At 42.3% G+C, this 20,810-nt stretch overlaps 2 protein-coding genes and 2 pseudogenes across 2 annotated transcripts in view; 3 read left to right on the forward strand and 1 right to left on the reverse strand.

The window, feature by feature from the left end:
* Positions 1-249: 249 nt before the first annotated feature.
* LOC105523164 lies at positions 250-6,676 on the forward strand (annotated as a pseudogene).
* On the forward strand, positions 4,187-5,305 carry LOC105523146 (annotated as a pseudogene).
* Positions 6,677-19,845: 13,169 nt separating the features above from the next.
* RNASE10 (ribonuclease, RNase A family, 10 (non-active)) lies at positions 19,846-20,493 on the reverse strand. Its single transcript, XM_011957909.1, has one exon. The coding sequence runs from the start codon at positions 20,491-20,493 to the stop codon at positions 19,846-19,848; it is 648 nt and encodes a 215-aa protein (XP_011813299.1).
* A 23-nt stretch (positions 20,494-20,516) lies between these two features.
* LOC105523165 (prostaglandin E synthase 3-like) overlaps positions 20,517-20,810 on the forward strand; it is a 4,932-nt gene continuing 4,638 nt past the window's right edge. Inside the window, exon 1 of the mRNA XM_011957940.1 lies at positions 20,517-20,553. Within this exon, the coding sequence (XP_011813330.1) occupies positions 20,517-20,553 (37 nt within the window). The remainder of the gene's footprint in view (positions 20,554-20,810) is intronic.

The raw sequence follows: 20,810 nt of genomic DNA on the forward strand, positions 1-20,810 counted from the left end.
AGAATCACTTGAACTTGGGAAGCAGAGATTGCAGTGAGCTGAGATTGTGCCACTGCACTCCAGCCTGGCAACAAAGCGAGACCCCGTCTCAAAAAAAAAGGGAAATACATAATGTTATTTTAAGCTGTATGGTGTTATTGGACTTCCAGAAAACATTGTTTGGATATTTTGAATAATGTAGGCAGTTTTCTGCATGCTTCCTGACAAGTGAGGAGACTTGTGGTCTGGTTCTTAGACTTCCCTAGCAGCATGGCCCCCAAATGCCAGTCTCCACTCTCACCTTAAAAGAAGAAATCAAGACCTCCTGCTCTGAGACTGGAGGAGACATCAGTCTCTGTAGGCTTGCCGAAGAAGGGAGAAAAGAACAGCAAGAAGCAATTGAACATATTGATGAAGTACAAAAAGAAATAGACTTAATGAACAAGCCAGTGAGGAGATTTTGAAAGCAGAACAGAAATAATACAAATGCCTTCAACCATTTTTTCAGAAGAGGTCAAAATTGTCAAGATCCCAAATTTTAGGGCAACAACATTTGTCAATCATCTCCAAGTGTCTGCACTGCTTGGGGAGGAGGGCGAAGAGGCACTGCATTATTTGATCAGAGTTGAAATGACAGAATTTGAAAATATTAAATTAGGTTACAGAACAGATTTTTATTTTGATGAAAATCCTTACTTTGAAAGCAAAGTTTTCTCCAAAGAATTTCATCTGAGTGAGAGTGGTGATCCATCTGCAAAGTCCACTGAAATCAAAAGGAAATTTGGAAAAAATTTGACGAAATATTCAAGTCAGATGCAGAATAAAGTCAGCAGGAAGAGGCAGCATGAGGCACCAGAGAGCTTCTCTACCTGGTTTACTGACCATTCTGATGAAGGTGCTGATGAGTTAGGAGAGGTCATCAAAGATGATATTTGGCCAAACCCATTATAGTACTACTTGGTTTCCAATAGCAATGATGGAGAAGGAGAAGGAGAAGATGAGGAGGAGGAGGAGGAGGAGGAAGAATTAGAAGATATTGAAGAAGAAGATGAGGATGGTGATGAAGAAGAAGAGGATGAAGGAGATGACTGATAGAACACTGATGGCTTCCATCCTTCCTTTTAAAGAAATTTTCTCCAGTTACTGGGAGCAAGTTGCAGTCTTTCCCCTGCCCCACCCCACTTCTTGTGCTCAGTAACCCTGTTCTTATGGTCCCTTTTCTCTACTACATGGTTTTCAACTTATTTGGGGGGAAATACCTTGAGCAGAATACTATGGGATTAGAGCCTCTATCCCCTTTCTATTCGAAATTCATTTTTATCCCTTCCTGTCTGAGCAAAAACTGTATTAAGTCTGACCACAAGGGCAGGCATATCCTTCACTTTTCCTTCACTTTGGCCAGCACTTCCTCTGAGAATTCATGTATTTTAACAAATTTTAATAAATTTCCTTCTGCAGCATTTTTTAGTATCTCTATCAGGGTTTCCAACATATTTGACTGGATATAGATTATAATAGTTAAATTAGTGCAGGCTATGCTTTCTGGATTCATGATTTGAGAAAAAAATGGAGCTCTGTGGGAAAAAAGAAAAACCTGCTCCTTTTGCTCTGCTGGAAGCTGGAGGGTGCGAGGGCCCTGCAAGGCAGTGCACGGAAGTCTAGCTTCTTTCCTACTTTCTGTATATATTGGGCTCAGAGAGTACACTGTGTCCCTACGTGAATATGGACAGTTAGCATTTACCAACATGTATCTGTCTACTTTCTTTCGTTTAAAAAAAGAAAAAAAAAAACTTCTAAAACATGGGGTTTTAGAAGGTCAGCAAAAGGTGGTTTTGACATGTTTGGCCAGGTAAAGTGGGCATTTTGACAACATGGCTTCTCCTTTGGGCTGTTTGTGATGTTTGACAGATATCCTTGCAGTTTAAGATGACACTTTTAAAATTCTCTTCTCATGATGACCTGAGTCCTACCACTCAATGGGAGAATCAGCAGAACCTATAGGATCTTATTTGGAATTGACATTCTCGATTGTAATTTTGTTCCTGTTTATTTTTAAATTTTCTTTTTGTTTCACTGGAAAGAAAAGATGATGCTCAGTTTTAAATGTTAAAAGTGTACAAGTTGCTTTGTTGCAATAAAACTAAATGTGTACACACAAAAATTAAAAACTAAAAATAAAATAACATAGGCTGGGCACAGTGGCTCACATCTGTAATCCCAGCACTTTGGGAGGCTGAGCGGGGAGGATTGCTTGAGCGCAGGAGTTTGACCAGTGTGGGCAACATGGCGAAACCATGTCTCCACGAAAAAATACAAAAATTAGCCTGGAGTGGTGGCACATGCCTATAGTCCCAGCTACTCGGGAGGATGAGGTGGGAGGATCACTAGAGCTGGGGAGGTGGAGGTTGCGGTGAGTTGAGATCTCACTACTATACTCCAGCCTGGATGACAGAGTGAAACCCTGTCTCAAAAATAAATAAATAATAAAAGAATGTAAATATTTTGTATCAATTTTCAGCTTTTACAGTCAATAAACTGAAGTCTTAATTTTGGTTACAGAATTAAATATTAATATTAACAGTCAATGTAAAAGTAAAGTATAGCTAACGGAAGGTGGGACACAGAGGAAAAGAGAGTGAAGGAAAAGATAAGGATGCTAATATTCTTATTTTACAAAGTAGGAACTCAAAATACACAGTGCCCATCTGAAAAAGATATTAAAATGATTAGTGTAGTATTAAGTTAGAAAAGTAGGCAAGAGAACTGAAATATAGCTATATTAGGAGTAGAAGAGGGGAGGGAGGTGGAGTTCAGCTAAACCTTAGTATGTTGTACAGTCAATAGACCTTTGATGGATTAGTGAGTAGAGGACACCTTTCCTAGAGATGCTGAGGCAAGAGGTAGCAGTAGTGCCTCTTAGGGCCTGGACTGGAGTCAGACAGCGGTGGGGGGGGGGAACAAATTCCACTAGAGGGAATTTGTTTGAGGGAAAACAGCCTGCAAATTATTTATTTATTTATTTAAGACGGAGTCTTGCTCTGTCGCTCAAAAGCTGGAGTGCAATGGCGCGATCTCAGCTCACTGCAACCTCTGCCTCCTGGGTTCAAGCAATTCTCCTGCCTCAGCCTCCAAGGGATTACAGGCAGCCACCATCATGCACGGCTAATTTTTGTATTTTTAGTAGAGATGGGGTATCACCATGTTGGCTGGGCTGGTCTCGAACTCCTGACCTTGTGATCCACCTGCTTCAGCCTCCCAAAGTGTTGGGATTACAGGCATGAGCCACCGCGCCCGGCCCAAATTATTTTTGGTTGGAAATCACCTTAATGTTCAAAAGAGGGAATACTTAAATAATTATCACATTACATTAATAGAATAAAATGTATCTAGTAACACTTTTTAATAACTACTCAACAATATGGAAAATTCTATTATATAACAGAATTTTCTTTTTTTTTTTTGTATTTTTTTTTTTTTTTTTTTTAGTAGAGACGGGGTTTCACCATGTTAGCCAGGATGGTCTCGATCTCCTGACCTCGTGATCCGCCCGTCTCAGCCTCCCAAAGTGCTAGGATTACAGGCTTGAGCCACCGCGCCCGGCCTATAACAGAATTTTCAAAAGATGTAAGTCTTCTTTCCCTCCCTTCCCTTTCTAAACAATTTAGTCCTAAAGCCACCAGGTGGGGTAGAGCGAGGTCATAGACATTGATGAGGAGGGGCCGTCTGGCATGGGAATAAGAAGTCAGAACCCAAGAGAGATGAAGATGTGTCCATGGTGGGGGATGTCTGAGGGGGCTGAGAGGGGAACCCAGCCGGCAAAGTCACAGCCTGAGCAAGTAAAGGAGACATCCACTCAGAGGGGTTGCCTAGTGTGAGATATTCAGGCCCAAATGGCGGACACCCATGTAGAAGGGCAGCCCTGGCACAGAGTGTCAGAGCCAGAGTGGGTAAAGGGCATCCACATGGGAGGGGGAACGACAGCAGCAAGGTGAGATTGGTTACATACATGAAGATGGATGGAATAAGCAACTATATTAAAGAATATGGGAGAAGAAATGTACAAATCAAAAAGTTATAAATAAGAAAATTAAGATACAAATATAGAAAGAGAAAACCTAATATGAGGTTGTGGGGTTGGGTTTGAATTGAGATATTGGTATAAATGTATGGTTTTCAATATGGTTACATAAAGAAAATACACGTGAGTATGACTGCTGCACTTAGGCCCTTGAATCGAGCTCTTCTGCAGGTACTGCAGATTTCAGTGTATCCTGGGGTGGGAGGTTCCAGCTCTGCCTGTGGCTGCTAACAGATACCTACTTACAGATAATATTGTGAAATTAAAAGAATTTCGGCATAAGAAGGTGGCAGTTGCATGTAATCTTCCTGGCACTAAAGAAACCTATTTTAGAAATTTGGAAGAAAAATTGACAAGCTCATCTTGAAGGAGGAGTCGACAACCTTACTTCATTTGTGTGGGTCCCAGGACCATGTGAAGCTGGCTAAAAATGTCATTTACAGGTACCATGCAGAGAACGGAAATATCACTTCGGAGGAGTTTAAGTTTGGACCATTTGTCATGAGTCTGTGTTATGGGTTGGATCTTGAGGAGCTCATGAAAGACCAGCATTGATGAGGTTCCTTCTCAGAGTCCACATCATTCAATATTTTGATGGATATGTTAGTTGTCAAAGGCAAATATAAAAGTGCTTTGGAAGTATTGATAGAGATGAAAAATCAAAGTGTGAAATTCACCAAAGATACCTATGTTCTTACTTTTGCAGTTTGCTATAAACTGAATAGCCCTGAGTCTTTCAAAATCTGTTCTACATTAAGAGAAGAAGCCCTACTCAAAGGACAGGTTCTCTCCAGGAAAGCATCCCATTTCTTTGTGGTGTGAGCTCTGAATCAGAACCAGGTTGCAAAAGCTACGTCCATTTTTTTCTCAAATCATGAATCCAGAAAGCATAGCCTGCACTAATTTAACTATTATAATCTATATCCAGTCAAATATGTTGGAAACCCTGATAGAGATACTAAAAAATGCTGCAGAAGGAAATTTATTAAAATTTGTTAAAATACATGAATTCTCAGAGGAAGTGCTGGCCAAAGTGAAGGAAAAGTGAAGGATGTGCCTGCCCTTGTGGCCAGACTTAATGAGCTCTATGGGAAACTGCACATCAGTGGCCAGGTCAGCACTTGTACTTTGGGTGCTCTGCTCTGCCACACTCCCAGGGACAGGAAATCCCATATGTTGCTATTAAACAAGAAGATGATGACCCGTTGGACCTTCCAATCACTCAACCAGTCCTTTCTGGCTGAGTAATAATCCTCATTTCAGTCCACCTGTGGATCTGAAGGGCCTGCTTCTAGTGAGTTATTGCCTTCCCTAAGAAGCAGGCATTGCACTTCAGTAGACGTGGTGCTGACACTTGGCCTCCTCTTGAAATTCCCAAGTTCACTGAATGGTGGCATGTTGATCTCTGAGAAGTTATGTTGCACTACTGTGAAGGTCTACATGCAAGCACGGTTCCCTCAGAAAGAAGCTTCGCTTGTACGTTGCTGAGGATCCTTGAAGGAACATGGTCAGTCTCCAGTCCAGCCTCCAGCACCAGAATGGAATGCAGCAAGCACCATCAGGAATGAATTTCACTACAAGTGTGGTAACTCTGATTTTCAAGGGAGTAATTACTTGTAAATTACATCCCTGCTGAATTCAAGAGGTCTGAAACCCTATTCTGTCATGTTAGAAAATAGCCCAGGATTTCCTCACTGCTCTGCCATCATATATTTCTATGACTTGAACCCTCATTTTTCCATACGCAAAACAATAATGCCTATGCATAGCTGCATATAGATTTGAAATCTTTATTCAAGGTTCAGAAGGATCAGATTTTCTCAAAAATAAGAGAAATAAAACAGGTTCATAAGCAAGAAAGAAAGAAAGAAAGAAAAGAAAAGAAAAGAAAAGAAAAGAAAAAAAGAGAAAATACATGCAAATCCATGTGAGTGTGAGTGTGTGTGTGATTGGCTATTTGCCATATTCCCAACTATGTCCACTGAGACAGCCTTAGAGCTCTCTCACCCCATCAGCAATGGGCACTACCTAGCACCCAGATCCAGGTTTCAAACTACTGTTCATCACTAAACATAACCAGCTCACCTTAGAAAAATGACTGGTTCCAGGAGAAGGAAAGTATAAAATGAGCATGGACCATCTTGTAGTTTCTAAAAGCAAAGAACTACCTAAATAATGATGGGGAGGCTGGGCATGGTGGCTCATGCCTGTAATCTCAACTTTGGGAGGCCGAGGCAGGAGGACCTCTTGAGCCCAGGAGTTCAGAGATCAGCCTGTGCAACATAGTGAGACATTGTCTCTACAAAAAAAGAAAAGAAAAGAAACAAAAAAGAAAGAAAGAAAAAGAAAGAAAAGAAAAGAAAGAAAACATTAGCTGGGCATGGTCATGCGCACCTGTAGTCTCAGCTACTCAAGAGGGTGAGGTGGGAGCACTGCTTGAGCCCAGGAGTTTGAAAGCAGTGAGCCATGATCACACCTCTGTACTCCAGCCTGGACAACAGAGCAAAGAGAAGAAGAAGAAGAGAGAAGGAAGAAGAAGAAAAGGAGGAAGAAGAAGGAGGAGAAGGAGAAGGAGAAGAAGAGAAGGAAGAGGAGGAGGATGAGGAGGAGGAGGAATAGGGATACATCAAAAACACACAGAAGCCCTATTAAAACAGCTTCCACTGGCTAATCTGGGACAAATTATAACTCAATGAATAAAACAAGAAATCAGGAATCCATACTTATATAAATAAATGAATACTTTAAAAATATGATAAGGATTTAAATACCTACATAGTTTTCTTTTCCTCCTCCTCCTCCTCTTCTTCTTCCTCTTCTTCTCCTTCTCCTTCTCCCTCCTTCCTCCTGCCTCCTCCTCCTTCTCCTTCTTCTTTTTGAGATGCAGTCTTGCTCTGTCACCCAGTTTGGAGTGCAGTGAGGCAATCTCGACTCACAGTAACCTCCGCCTCCCAAGTTCAAGTGATTCTCCTGCCTCAGCATCCTGAGTAGCTGCAACTACAGGTGCCTGCCATCATACCCAGCTAATATTTATAATTTTAGTAGAGACGAGGTTTTGCCATGTTGGCCAGGCTGGTCTCGAACTCCTGATCTCAGGTGATCTGCACCCTCTCCCAACCCCCCAGCCTCCCAAAGTACTGGGATTACAGACCTGAACCACCCGACCCAGCTGAAATACTTACATAGTTTCAAAATGCATCCACTACAAAATACTTAGTAGTTCCAAAGAGAAAAATAATAACTTCAGTAGAGAATGCTGGCAGATTTCATTTTAATCAGGTGAACAAAGTAAACATAATCAATAATGGCTTAAACTGAAATTGAACTGAAACTTAGAGGATGCAGTGGGAAGAACATGCACCATTTTTGTGACATCTCTGCCAAAGATGGAGAATCTAAATCTAATCAGGACAAATGCACATTGAGAGACACTCTACAAAATAACTGGACTGGAATCTTCAAAAGAGTCAAAGTCATGAATCCAAGAAAGCCTGCGGAACTGTACAATACCCAATGAGAATAAAGAGACATGACTACTTAATGAAACACATGATTCTGATTGGATCTTTTTGCTCTAAAGAACATTATTGAGACAAATAGTAAAATTTGAGTAGAGCCTGAGTTAGATGGTAGCATAATGTAAATGCTAACAATGATGTCCTGATTTTGATAGTTATATATGAGAATATCCTTGTTACAAGAAAGGCACACCAAAGTATTCAGGAGTGGAGGCGCATTCAGTAACTTATTCTCAAACGGTTCCGGAATAAAAAAGAGTTACTTGTGTTGTACTTGCAGTTTTTCTGTGAGATTGATGTTATTTCTTTTTTTGTTTTGTTTTGTTTTGGTTTTGGTTTTGTTTTTTTGAGATGGAGTCTCGCTCTGTCGCCCAGACTGGAGTGCAGAGGCAGGATCTCAGCTCACTGCAAGCTCCGCCTCCCCTGTTTATGCCATTCTCCTGCCTCAGCCTCCTGAGTAGCTGGGACTACAGGCGCCGCCACCGCGCCCGGCTAGTTTTTTGTATTTTTTAGTAGAGACGGGGTTTCACCATGTTAGCCAGGATGGTCTCCATCTCCCGACATCGTGATCCGCCCGCCTCGGCCTCCCAAAGTGCCGGGATTACAGGCTTGAGCCACCGCGCCCGGCCGAGACTGATGTTATTTCAAACATTTAAAATTACAGTTCAAAATGATAAGGCAACCCTGTAAATAATATTTGATTCCAATTTTTTTTTAACATATACGTGTTTGTATGTATATTTGCATAAAAGTATGCACCTAAATATTAAGGGTGATTAATCTTAAATAATGTGACTACATTTAACCATGACTTTGTCCTTTTCCGTCTGTATTTTCCTAATTTTTTACAATGAATTGTATTGCTTTTTTTATTCATTAAATCACTAGGAAAAACATTAGAAAACACAAATAAATTTGAAAATAATGAATTAATTAAAATTGCCCTAAATCTCATCACTGAAAGTTAACCACCGATGACATTTTGACATCTATGCTTCCAGGATTTTTTACATGCATATATATATGCATGTATAAGAAAGTTAAATATACATTAGAAAAAAATATATATAGAACTTTATTTACAAAGGTAGGCATGTGTTTTCACAAAATGAAATCGTAATAAACACACCATAAATTTTTTTCACTGAATTCATCTACATTCTTTCATGTCAACAAATTTAGACCTTTATTATCCCTTTAGGGATTGAATACTATTTCATTGTTAAACTACTATTTATTTAAATAATCCCTGATGTTGGACACTTAGAATTTTTTTACTTTTACCATTATACATCATGCTATGATGAACATTCTTATTCATACAACTTTATGCATTTGCCAAATTGATTCCTTAGGATATATTATGAAAAGTAAAATCCTGGGGTCAAAGATTTAAAAAATATATATTAAGCACTTTTGCTGCATATTATCAAATTGCCCTCTAGGAAGCATGTGTATCAGCATATATTCTTACCAGCCTAGTACCCTAACCCATGACAACGTTAAATAGTGTCTTTTTTCTATGTGAGGAACTTAAAATAATCAGAATAAGCAGTAATCTTTAGTATTTCTGGAGATAACTGGATAAGCAAATACATTTCATAAGCTTATAAATGTCCTAAAATGATAAACATTCTATGGTTTTTAACTAAGTTAGTAGGTCAATCATTAGCCTGGGGATGGGAAAGGGGAGAGGAAGTAAAATAATTCTTAGTTGCTAGATAAAGAAAAAATGATATAAGTGGAGAGATGGAAAAAACACTACAATGAGTCATTCCAGACCAGAAAATCTTGCATTTCATAACTGTATTATCTATTGCTGTGAAACAAATTACTCTAAAACTTAGCAGTTAAAGCAACAAATACGTATTGTGTTGCAGTTTCTAAAGGTCAAGAGTTTAGAAGAAGGTTAACTGATAGGTTCTGGTTCAGGGTCTCCCATAAGCTTGCAATAAAAATGTCAGCTAGGGCTGCAGTCATCTGAAGGTTTGACTGGGATTGGAGGAGCTGCTTGCAAGATGGCTCACCCACATGGCCTTTGGGAGGAGGTCTTAATTCTTTCCTGGTGTTGGCAGAAGACCTCAATTCCCACATGGGTCTCTCCATTGTGCTGCTTGAGTGTTCTCATGATGTGGCACCTAGCTTACCCCCAGAGCAAGTGATGTGAGCTCAAGAGCAAGGAGAAAGCCAAATCCTTTTTTGGACCTATTTCAGAAGAGGCATGCCATCACTTTGATCACATTCTGTTCATTGGAAGTGAATTCATTTCTAGCAGATTCTCTCACTGAGGTCAGTCACACTGAAGGAGAGAGAGATTAAGCTCACCGTTTGAAGGGAAGAGCATTAGTGACTGTGTGGACACATTTTAAGGCCACCATAGTAGCTAAAAAACATGAAGCTCTCATCAAGAGCTTCTGTAGTCTCAGATATTGATGACAGATGGCCAACTAACCACAGATCAAGAAAGGTCAGGTGCAGTGGCTCACTCTTGTAATCCCAGCACTTTGGGAGGCCAAGGAAACAGGATCGCTTGAGGCCAGGAGTTTAAGGTCAGCCTAGGCAATATAGAAAGCCCCCCACCTCTAAAAGAATTTTTTTTTCCTTGAGACTGAGTTTCGCTCTTGTCGCCCAGGCTGGAATGCAGTGGTGCGATCTTGGCTCACTGCAGCCTGCGCCTCAGGGGTTCAAGCAATTCTCCTGCCTCAGCCTCCCAAGTATTGGGATTACAGGCATGTGCCACCACGTGTGGTTAATTTTTTTGTATTTTTAGTAGAGACAGGGTTTCACCATGTTGGCCAGGTTGGTCTTGAACTCCTGACCTCAGGTGATCCTCCTGCCTTGGCCTTCCAAAATGCTAGGATTATAGGCATGAGTCATTGTGCCCAGGCTAAAACATTTTTTTAAATTGAGATTTAGAAAAAGAAAGTTGGAAACATAGTGTAATGAAAACATCACTGATTCAGGGACCAGAATATTTGGACCAGGGAAGATCAAGTCATGGCCGGGCACAGTGGCACTGTAATCCCAGCACTTTCGGAGGCCGAGGCAGGCAGATCACCTAAGGTCAGGAGTTCGAGAACAGTTTGGCCAACATGGTGAAACCCCGTCTCTACTGAAAATGCAAAAATTAGCCTGGCGTGGTGGCAGGTGCCTGTAATCCCAGCTACTCGGAAGGCTGAGGCATGAGAATCGCTTGAACCAGGGAGGCAGAGGTTGCAATGAATTGAGATGGTGCCACTGCACTCCAGCTTGGGCAACACAGCGAGACTCTATCAAAAAAAAAAAAAAAAAAAAAAGGCATATTAGTCAATGTATGAGAATAGGCTACATAAAAAAAAAAATTGTGAGTTCAACTAGATATATACACATTGAACACCTACAATGCACAAGGCATTGTGTTAGTTCTACTGGGTATAACCAGAGAAGTTCCTTACCTAAGATAAGCTAGTAAACTTTAGAACTACAATTTTAATGTAGTTCTGGAACTTTCAATTGAAGTTACTTACCTAAGATAAGCTAGTAAATGTTAGAAGTACAATTTCAATGAAACTTCTGGAACTTTCAGTTGAAGTTCCAGATTGCATGTGCTTAACCATTATGCTACCCTGACATTCTAGAGTCTACCCTGCCCACCTGCCTGAAGTGATCTCCAACCTGGGCCCTTGACCTTCAGCTCTTGGAGGGCTTCAAGAAAAATGAATTCCCTATTCCTTCCTTAGAGCATGTTCTTGAGTTAGTGATTTATTGAAGGAGTGCTCTTAGGAGAAACCTGTACTTAAAAAGCTAAACAAAGAAATGATTTTAGCTAAAGGTTAGTCTCAAGCCTGACTCCATGGGGAGCTCTAAAACATGACAGATGCCATAAGATTGAGGCAAGAGGTCTAAGTTCTTACACATCCATATCAGCCAGTCATTGGCTGTGGGCTACTCCTGGGGAAGGACATAACCTTTTAGGCATTGTCAACAAGGAGACCCCCATAGGCTGGAGGCTATGCTCTGGAGAAGAGTGCACCTGTGAATTCTTGACAGGGAACACTCAGGAGCTGCGGGATGGCTGCACCTCCCTAGTAAGGGAGATCTATATGTATCAACTGTTCTCAACCTTACAAATATATAATTTAAACCCCAGTCTTCTAATACGGTTGCTTGCTGTATGTTTGGTCCTTAGCTAGACCAGCTTTCCAGAGCAATTCCCAGGGCTGGCTCTAATCACATCACCTTCCTTCTTCCTATCACAATTTTCCCCTCTGGATCTCATTTGTGGATATGTTGCAAAGCCTGTTTCTTTTGTTTTGTTTTGTTTTAATGACTGTGTACTCAGTAAGTAGGTAGCACAGTGCCACACGCATGCAAAAGCATTCATAGAATAAGGCTTATTTTGCTTTTTTCTTTTCTTCTTGTCACCTTATAAATGTGCTGAAGATCCCATTTTTGAAGTTAATAATTTTATATCCTTGTGTATGGATTGTGCAATAAGTTTATAAGGATATAATTCCCAACACTAACCTCATGCTAGTGCTGGCGAGCTGACATTTTGAAACACTGGGATATCCCAGTACCTCCTGAAATCCTATTTCCATAGGTAAATGGACTATTAGGTCTCGACGTGAGACTCACATTTCTCTCATTGCCCCTGTTGCTTAGCCTTAATACCACCATTTTCCTCTTCCCCTTACCTTTCCCCTAAATCCAAACTTTACCTGGTTTCTGAATCATAATTCTTATAAAGTATCAGCACAGCTGCTCCTGGAAGTGACATCTCTGGTATATGAACCACTTTCTGAAAACGAACTGGAGCCCAGTGCAAAAATGTGAAGAGGAGAGAAAGGCAGGTCTATGGGTAGGATACAGGGAATGGAGGCAGGAACATCAACAGATTCCACGCTAAATCAAAGCATTGCTGAAAATGACAGCAACTCTGTGCCCTGGAGTTCCTTTTGACCCCACCAGCAATGAATCTCTGCTGGATAACGTAACTTCATTTCATGGGAAGGAGAAGGCTTGAAAAGAACCAACTGAGTCTACTCTGCCTGGTAGACTGAGCACTTGAGGGAGGCAAGGAGGTGAGTTCTTGTCGAGGGCCTAATAAGGACATGACACATGAGACATTACCTTGGATACAGCCACAACCAGAGTTGCCTCTACTGTGTGTGGCCGTGGGCTAAATTTTTTTTGGCGGAAGGGTGAGGAAGAGGGCCCTATCTATATAAACAGTTTCGTGTTTAAATATATTACAAAATTTATGAGCCCAAGTGAAGTATCATGATTTGTCAATGAAGTTTTAGAATAATGAGAAAAGAGATACTATATATATTTCTTTATTGTCCAATCAGTGTATATGGAGATTCTTTGGGGTGTCCAGATATCATCTCTTCATGTTAGATCTAGGAATCATTTCTTCATGCTCTTTACTGTGAAAAGTACCATTCTTGAATAATTTCATGTCTCCAACCACAAGAGAAAAGTGTATAGCACTGCTACAGCTCTTCAAAACCTGTTTAAATTGAAACAATTTGTATCTTCTTGCCTCTGTAGTTTCCTAGTGCCATTTAATGCCGGTTATAGTGTTACCCATGACAGGGAATTATCCACTGTATGGCCTAAATACCAACTTCCAATGACTCTCTCAAAGGTTACTTTATTACTTTACATTGTTGATGATGATCACAAATGCAAGTCTTATCCAGAATGTGCAAGAAAATGAGAATGATGATTAATTTTCAGGCAATGTAGAATTTGCCATTTGGAATTTTGTAGTATAAACATAAAACATATCTTCTAATCATATTTTCTCTTGAACTCTTTAAGCCATAAATACTGCATTCCTAGAACATGACCTCTTTCACAACTAATCACATTCCTACCTTCCACACATTGCCACCAGCAAGGGATCTGTGGGCAGAGTGAAAAAAGCATCCCATTCATGCAAGAAGTGATTATCCTTCATCTTGCACAGATTAAGACCAACCCAAGACAGCATGTTATCACCTACCAGTTGGAGGCAAGAAAGAACATTGATAGGAAATGCCCCACTGGGGTTGGGAGTGGTGGCTTATGCCTGTAATCCCAGCATTTTGGGAGGCCAAGGTGGGTGGATCACTTGAGGCCAGGAGTTCAAGACCAGCCTGCATGTATCCACATACAGACATGGTGAAACCCCATCTTTACTAAAAATACAAAAATTAGCCAGGCATGGTGTCATGTCCAGCTGTACATGCCAGGCATGCGCCTGTAACCCCAGCTATTTGGGAGGACAAGGCCAGCGAATTGCTTGAACCTGGGAGGCAGGGGTTGCAATGAGCCGAGATGGTGCCACTGCACTCCAGCCCGGGCAATAGAGCGAGACTCCCTTTCAAAAAAAAAAAAAGAAGAAATTCCTCATTGGCACTGAGGAGCAAGAGTCTCAAAATCCTTACAGAAGACAGGAGTAGTCACTCCACACCTCCACATGGTATGTATCTTGCAAAAGGGATGAAGTAACTGTTTGGGTGCCAGCAATAGGGAGTTCACAGGGTAAGAAACATGCACTGCTACTACCCCTGGGTGCTGTAGACCAGAATTAGCAAAAGCCAGCAAAACAGCAAAAGCCTCCACACATGCAGCTCAAGCCTTAAGATCAGTAGTGAATGGTCACCGGTGGCCCAGAGTCCTGGATTCATCCTGTGTCCAGGATATATTTGAATCATCCAAAATCAAGTGTCAGCACCTTTCTGATGGTCCACTCTGGTGATCTCACACACAAAAAAATACCACACCAGCCAGAAGGAGAAATCCATTTACCAGGCCACCCTCCTGGAACCAGGCCCTGGCCTTAGGGCCTCAGAAGGACCCTCTTAGGTGTAAGTCTAAGAACTCTTTTTTTTTTTTTTTTTTTTTTGAGACAGAGCCTCCTCACTCCATCACTCAGGCTGGAGAGGAGTGGTGAGATATTTGCTCACTGTAACCTCCGCCTTCCAGGTCCAAGCAATTCTCCTGCCTCAGCCTCCCAGGTAGCTGGGATTACAGGTATCCGCCACCATGTCCAGCTTTTTTTTTTTTCTTTTTTTTTTTTTTGTATTTTTAGTAGAAACACGGTTTCACCACGTTAGCTAGGATGGTCTCGAGCTCCTGACCTCAGGTGATCCACCCACCTCAGCCTCCCGAAGTGTTGGGATTACAGGCATAAGCCACCATGCCTGACCAAGTTTCAGAACTCTTTTGTAGCACCTAGTTGATCACACATGGCAGTGGGGAAACAGTGCTCCAAAGGGGAGAAATGGGACCCGGGCCCACACCGGTCCTAGGCTAAGCTCAGAGCACCCTAACCACATGGCTGCTGGCCTCAGCCAGTCCTAGATACTGTAGCAGGGGAACCTCAGCCAGTCCCAGATACTGTAGTGGAGGAACTTCCTATGTGGAAGGCACCCCAAAGTATAGGGGAGCCCTGAGGGCAGTGGCCCTGCTTGCTCAAGTCTAAGGACTCTACTGGCCCTAGAATACAAATTTTGTATGGCCATCCAAGGAATGAAATTTAATAAGATCCTGCATATCCGCATACTGCCAACAACCTGAAACTCAAACCTGTGCTGACGGTCTTGCCCTTCGTGTTCTAGTGCCGCTTCCAGAAGGACTCCGTCAAAATACCATGGGCAGTGAACCCTGCAACATCACCACCAAATGCAGCTGCCATTCATTGAACCCTACTGTGGGCTGTTCAATCTCATCTAATCCTCACAACAACCCTATAAAGTAGGTATGATCATTATCTAATTTTACTGATAAGAAACCTCAGATTCTGAGAGCTGAGGGCAATTCCCAGAGTCACAGCTGGTTTTTTTCGAGGGGCAAAGCTGAGATATTCTCACATTTATCCCAAGAATTGGTTCTTTTCTCCTACAGCACACCACATCAGATTAGTTAATAACCCGAGCAGTTCAACATCTTTGTTAACAGTTTTGAAACATTAATTCACAGAAAAACTGGTAGGCTCCAAGATGCCTGGACCCCACCTGATGTCTAGGCTCCAACTCAGACTAATTAAACCAATATTGCTAGAAGAGGGCCCTGGAATTGTTTTTAATTAAAAAAAATTAAACTCCCCAAGTTAATGTTTTGTTGTTGTTTGTTTGTTTGCTTGTTTTGAGACACAGTCTTGCTCTGTCGCCCAGGCTGGAGTGCAATGGCATGATCTTGGCTCACTGCAACCTCCACCTCCCAGGTTCAAATGATTCTCCTGTCTCAGCTTCCCAAGTAGCTGGGACTACAGGCTTGCGCCACCACGCCGGGCTAATTTTTGTATTTTTAGTAGAGATGGGATTTTGCCATGTTGGCCAGGCTGGACTCCTGACCTCAGATGATCCACCTGTCTCGGCCTCCCAAAGTGTTGGGATTACAGGCGTGAGCCACCACGCCTGGCCAGTAATGTTAATAAGCAGCAAAGTTCAGAACAACTTAAAACACATTTTTTTTTTTTTTTGAGACAGGGTCTCAATCTGTCACCCAGGCTGGAGTGCAGTGGTGCAATCATAGCTCAGTGCATCCTTAATCTCTGGGGCTCATGCAATCTTCCCACCTTAGCCTCCCAAATAGCTGGGATCACAGCATGTGCCACCACGCCTGGCTAATTTTTATATTTTTTATAGAGATGAGGTCTCCCTGTGTTGCCCAGGCTGGTCCTGAACTCCTGGGCTCAAGTGTTCTTCCCACCTCAGCCTCCCAAAGTGTTAGGATAACAGGCATAAGCCACCACACCTGACCAAAAGCTTGTACAGAGTGTTCTGAAGATAATATTTGAGTGTCTTTCAAACAGCAGAGGAGACATCCCTTGGCCAATAAGTAGATAGTCATTGATTAAGAAATGTGTCAAAGAAGAATATAGAAGAAACTTATAATACAGATCCTTCCACAAAGATGCTAGTGGCCTAACTAGGATCATATATGGTATACTCAAATTAATTAAGGACTAATTAAATAGTTATATATAGATCCCACAATTTCTTACTTGAAACTTTTGGGGCCAATGCATTTTGGCCAACATTTTCAGATTTTAAAAAGCACCATTGTATCTTAAAGTGCGTATGTTTATATCATATATGACTAACACACTCGTAGAAGGGCCTACTCATAAAAAAACACAGTGATATTACCACAGTGAAATATGTAATGGTCACATAGCATAAATAAAGAAGATAAATAGCCTCACATTGTCAGTCTAGTCAGGTGTCATATCTAAATGAGTTTTGGGGCCACTTTGAAAAAAAAACTTTCCGTTTTCAGAGCTTTAGAGATTTGGGTACTGTAGATAAGGGACTAGGGATCTGTCACATGGGCTCAACATAGATCCTGGAAGTATAGAGAGGAAGTGACATTGGAATTAGAAGACTTGGCAAAAGTCTTGTGAATGAGGCAGAATTTGAGCTACAGTGAGTTAATTTTCTGTCCCTGGGAGGTGAGGTCCCACAATGCCTTGTCACCCTATTATCAGCCATGGAAGCCATATTTTCCTGCTTGAGCCACTAGAGGCCTGTATTTTGTAAATTGCTTTCCTGAGATAGTCTACATGGTCAGATTAAACAGAAAAACAAAAACAAAACAAAACAAAAAAACACATGACCACTGAGATTTGCCCAAAGTGAAGACCTAGAGGAGATGAGCATACTCATCAAACAGCGCTGGAACCCTTAGGGAGAGAAGCTGGAGGGAACCTGAAGAGGATGGAGCCACATCGGAATACTACAGAATATAGGCTTTAATCCCTGGCTAATTCCATTCTCTTGATAATTCACTCCATACAATGGAGACCTTTCACATTTCATTCCTAAATCCTTGGTTTACCTACCAGACAGATCACTAACATGGCCGATTTTCTCTGACACCTATTCTTCTTTCCCCTCTTCCCATCCCATTTCTCATTTTTTTCTCCCTTGCCTTAGATAATCTTTTGTCTCTTTCCCCAGACAGGGATTCGCCCTCAGGAATCTGCCTTGGCTGAGTCATCACCTTTCACCATTTCATCACCACCTCTAAAACATCAGGGTAGCCCACAGATGGACACATACTTCCTGTCCACTATTATTAGGATTACTTGGGAGACAACACTGTTCCTAAGAAGTTATTGCTGGAAGTAAGTCAGAGGTATAAGGGATATATTGAATCAGGGAAGTCTAGGAGGATACTAGAGTGGTTGTCTGTCTGTGAAAACAGGAAGAATAAAGTAAACTGGAGAATAAAGAAAGAAAGAACAGGAAAATGCAAGCCAGGTCAGAGTAAAGCAAACCGTTCTTCCCTTCAGTATCCCATTTATGTGTGTCCCTGACTTGGGTCTGTAATAGTCTAGGAATGTGAAGCAGAGAAAAACTCTAGGGGAAGGAAATCTCAAAATCCAGTCACATGGTGAATCCTTACAGCTACGTTCTCAGATTCCTCTCCTCCCTAAGTATGACTAACTACACTATTTCTCATTTGAATTTAGAGGAAATAGGCTGAGGGCAGCCACTTGCATCTTCTATGTATCCAGCCACACAGCTTCTCTTCTCCTTGATTAAGTGTGATACCTTCTCTGCTGAAATTATTCTTTCACCAACTTTCTTGTTCTTTAGAGCAAGAAAGCGGAAATAATGCTAAATGAGAAAAAGACTGTCTCTCATCCCATTCATTCCACATCTACTGGGCACCTAATATGAGCACTATTCTGCTTCTGGACATAATTCAAAAGATTGCTCACTCTCACTTTCTCTTTCTCTCTTTTCCTCTCTCTTTTTCTCACTCTCTTGACCCACCCTCTTCCAACTCCCTGTGCCAGACTCTGACTATAGGACTAACATCTGCTTACATGACTGACTATAGGACCAACATAGCAAAAGTGATCAGTATCAGCTGACTGAATCTCTAAGGATCCAGATAAAGAGAAGGGAAGGCCCAAAAAGAAAAAGAAGAGGAAAGGGAGAGGCTGGGCGCAGTGGCTCACACCTGTAATCCCAGCACTTTGGGAGGCTGAGGTGGGTGGATCACCTGAGGTCGGGAGTTCAAGACCAGCCTGGCCAACATGGAGAAACCCCGTCTCTACTAAAAATACAAAATTAGCTGGGTGTGGTGGCACATGCCTGTAATCCCAGCTACTCGAGAGGCTGAGGCAGGAGAATCGCTTGAACCCGGGAGGCTGAGGTTGCAGTGAGCCGAGATCGAGCCATTGCACTTTAGCCTGGGCAACAAGAGTGAAACTCTGTCTCAAAAAAAAAAGAAAAGGAGAACAGGAAAAATAAAGGAAGAAAAGAAGCAAAGGACAAAAGCAAAGGTAAGAGATAAAAACAAGAAGCAAAGCAAGGAGGCTGGTAGTAAAAGATGGGAAGAAAGAGAAAAGGGCAGTGAAGGGTCAAGAAAGAGAGTTCTATCCTTGCTCCAGCCCATGTTCTATCTTAATCTACAGCACCACACCACCTCCTCAGCAGACCCCCAAACCTAGTCCCTAAATTTTTGCAAGCTCAGAAAAGGAAGCCTGATCCACATGGTCCTCCAGAAGCCATCACGGATAGAATCACTTTAACTGCATCCACAACAGAGAAGTGCAGTTGTGCAAAACCCAAGAGTGTTTTGTGATTGTTGTAGAGGCTCAGGGTGGGTAGCAGGGAAGAACATGGGTAAAGGATACACTAAACTCTTCCAGTCCACATCCAGAGACAAACTTAGAAAAGCAGACAAATCAGCCGAGCGTGGTGGCTCAAGCCCGTAATCCTGGCACTTTGGGAGGCCGAGACGGGTGGATCACGAGGTCGGGAGATCGAGACCATCCTGGCTAACACGGTGAAACCCCGTCTCTACTAAAAAATACAAAAAGCTAGCCGGGCGAGGTGGTGGGCGCCTGTAGTCCCAGCTACTCAGGAGGCTGAGGCAGCAGAATGGCATAAACAAGGGAGGCGGAGCTTGCAGTGAGCTGAGATCCGGCCACTGCACTCCAGCCTGGGCGACAGAGCGAGACTCCGTCTCAAAAAAAAAAAAAAAAAAAAAAGAAAAGCAGACAAATCGATGGCCAGGACTACAGTAGGGACTACAGCAGCTCTTCACTTACTCCTTTCCAGGGTAAAGGAAAGGAGAGACGGAGAGCTGAGAGAACCGAGGCATCACCTCATTCTACCATCTGTAATCCTAGGAACAAAATGCAAGTTGGGTGACCCACAAGGCAAGGAAGAATTACATATGTGTAATACCTAAGACCAGGAGAACTACATGAGAAAGAAGAAGTAAAAAAGGAAGAGGAACAGGAGAAGGTGAAGAGTAAAAAGATGAGTTGCTTCATTATCCAGTTGGTAACTGGAGTTTCACATCATTACAGGTTATAATAATGTGCTTTTTTATAACAGAAGTTAGGTAATTGCAGTTAGGAGTGACCTGGTCTGGTTTGGACAGCTCACACAATGTCAAATCAAAAGGTCGGGAGCTTTTGTGACATTTTCCCCCCTTGAGCTCACAGGCAATGACAGGACTGTTACAGACAGCTTTGACTGTCTTTAGATCCTCATGGATGAATGCATACTGGGCTATGCAACTCTGATTGGGCTCCTTCATCTTGTGTGCCATCATATCATTGCATTCTCTATCTGTCTGGTCAAGCCTAAGATAGTCTTTGTTGCTCTGAAAGAGAGCTGAGGCTCTGAGCATCTTGTTTCCTCCAACCTCATCTTCATTGAGGATGGGATCTTCTGGCCAGCCAGGCTGCACCACTTCTTTGTTGCCAAGTACCAGCGTTTCTGTGGTTTGCGTGCCCTCTCCCTCCTCAGTGGCCTCAGTTTCGTCCTGTGAGTCACTGGACCAAAATTCATTGAGCGGTTGATCACTCTCCTCCAAGACTGCTGCAGCCATCTGAAGCCCCAGCCCCAGGCCCATCCCCAGGCCCAGCACCAGCATCAGCAACATGAAAAAGATCTGCACCAGATTCAGCTTCATTTTGCCTGGAGAGGAAGCGGGAAATGAAAGAACGTGACTTTGAGATCAAAATGGGCTCTAGTAGAGACTGTAGTCTCCCTAAGCCCTACAGCGTTGTATTTGGGGTCTCCTCTTCCTTCTCCACATTACCCTCTTCAAGGCAGTGGTTTCTCTTTCCTTTCCCATTTTTCTTGTTCCTCCCCACCACATTCCCTGTTGCTGTGTAATAAAATGTGGAAGTTGGGCTGGGCGCGGTGGCTCAAGCCTGTAATCCCAGCACTTTGGGAGGCCGAGACGGGCGGATCACGAGGTCAGGAGATCGAGACCATCCTGGCTAA

This window comes from Colobus angolensis, unplaced genomic scaffold (assembly GCF_000951035.1).
Source record: "Colobus angolensis palliatus isolate OR3802 unplaced genomic scaffold, Cang.pa_1.0 Scaffold451, whole genome shotgun sequence".
Classification (NCBI taxonomy): domain Eukaryota; kingdom Metazoa; phylum Chordata; class Mammalia; order Primates; family Cercopithecidae; genus Colobus; species Colobus angolensis.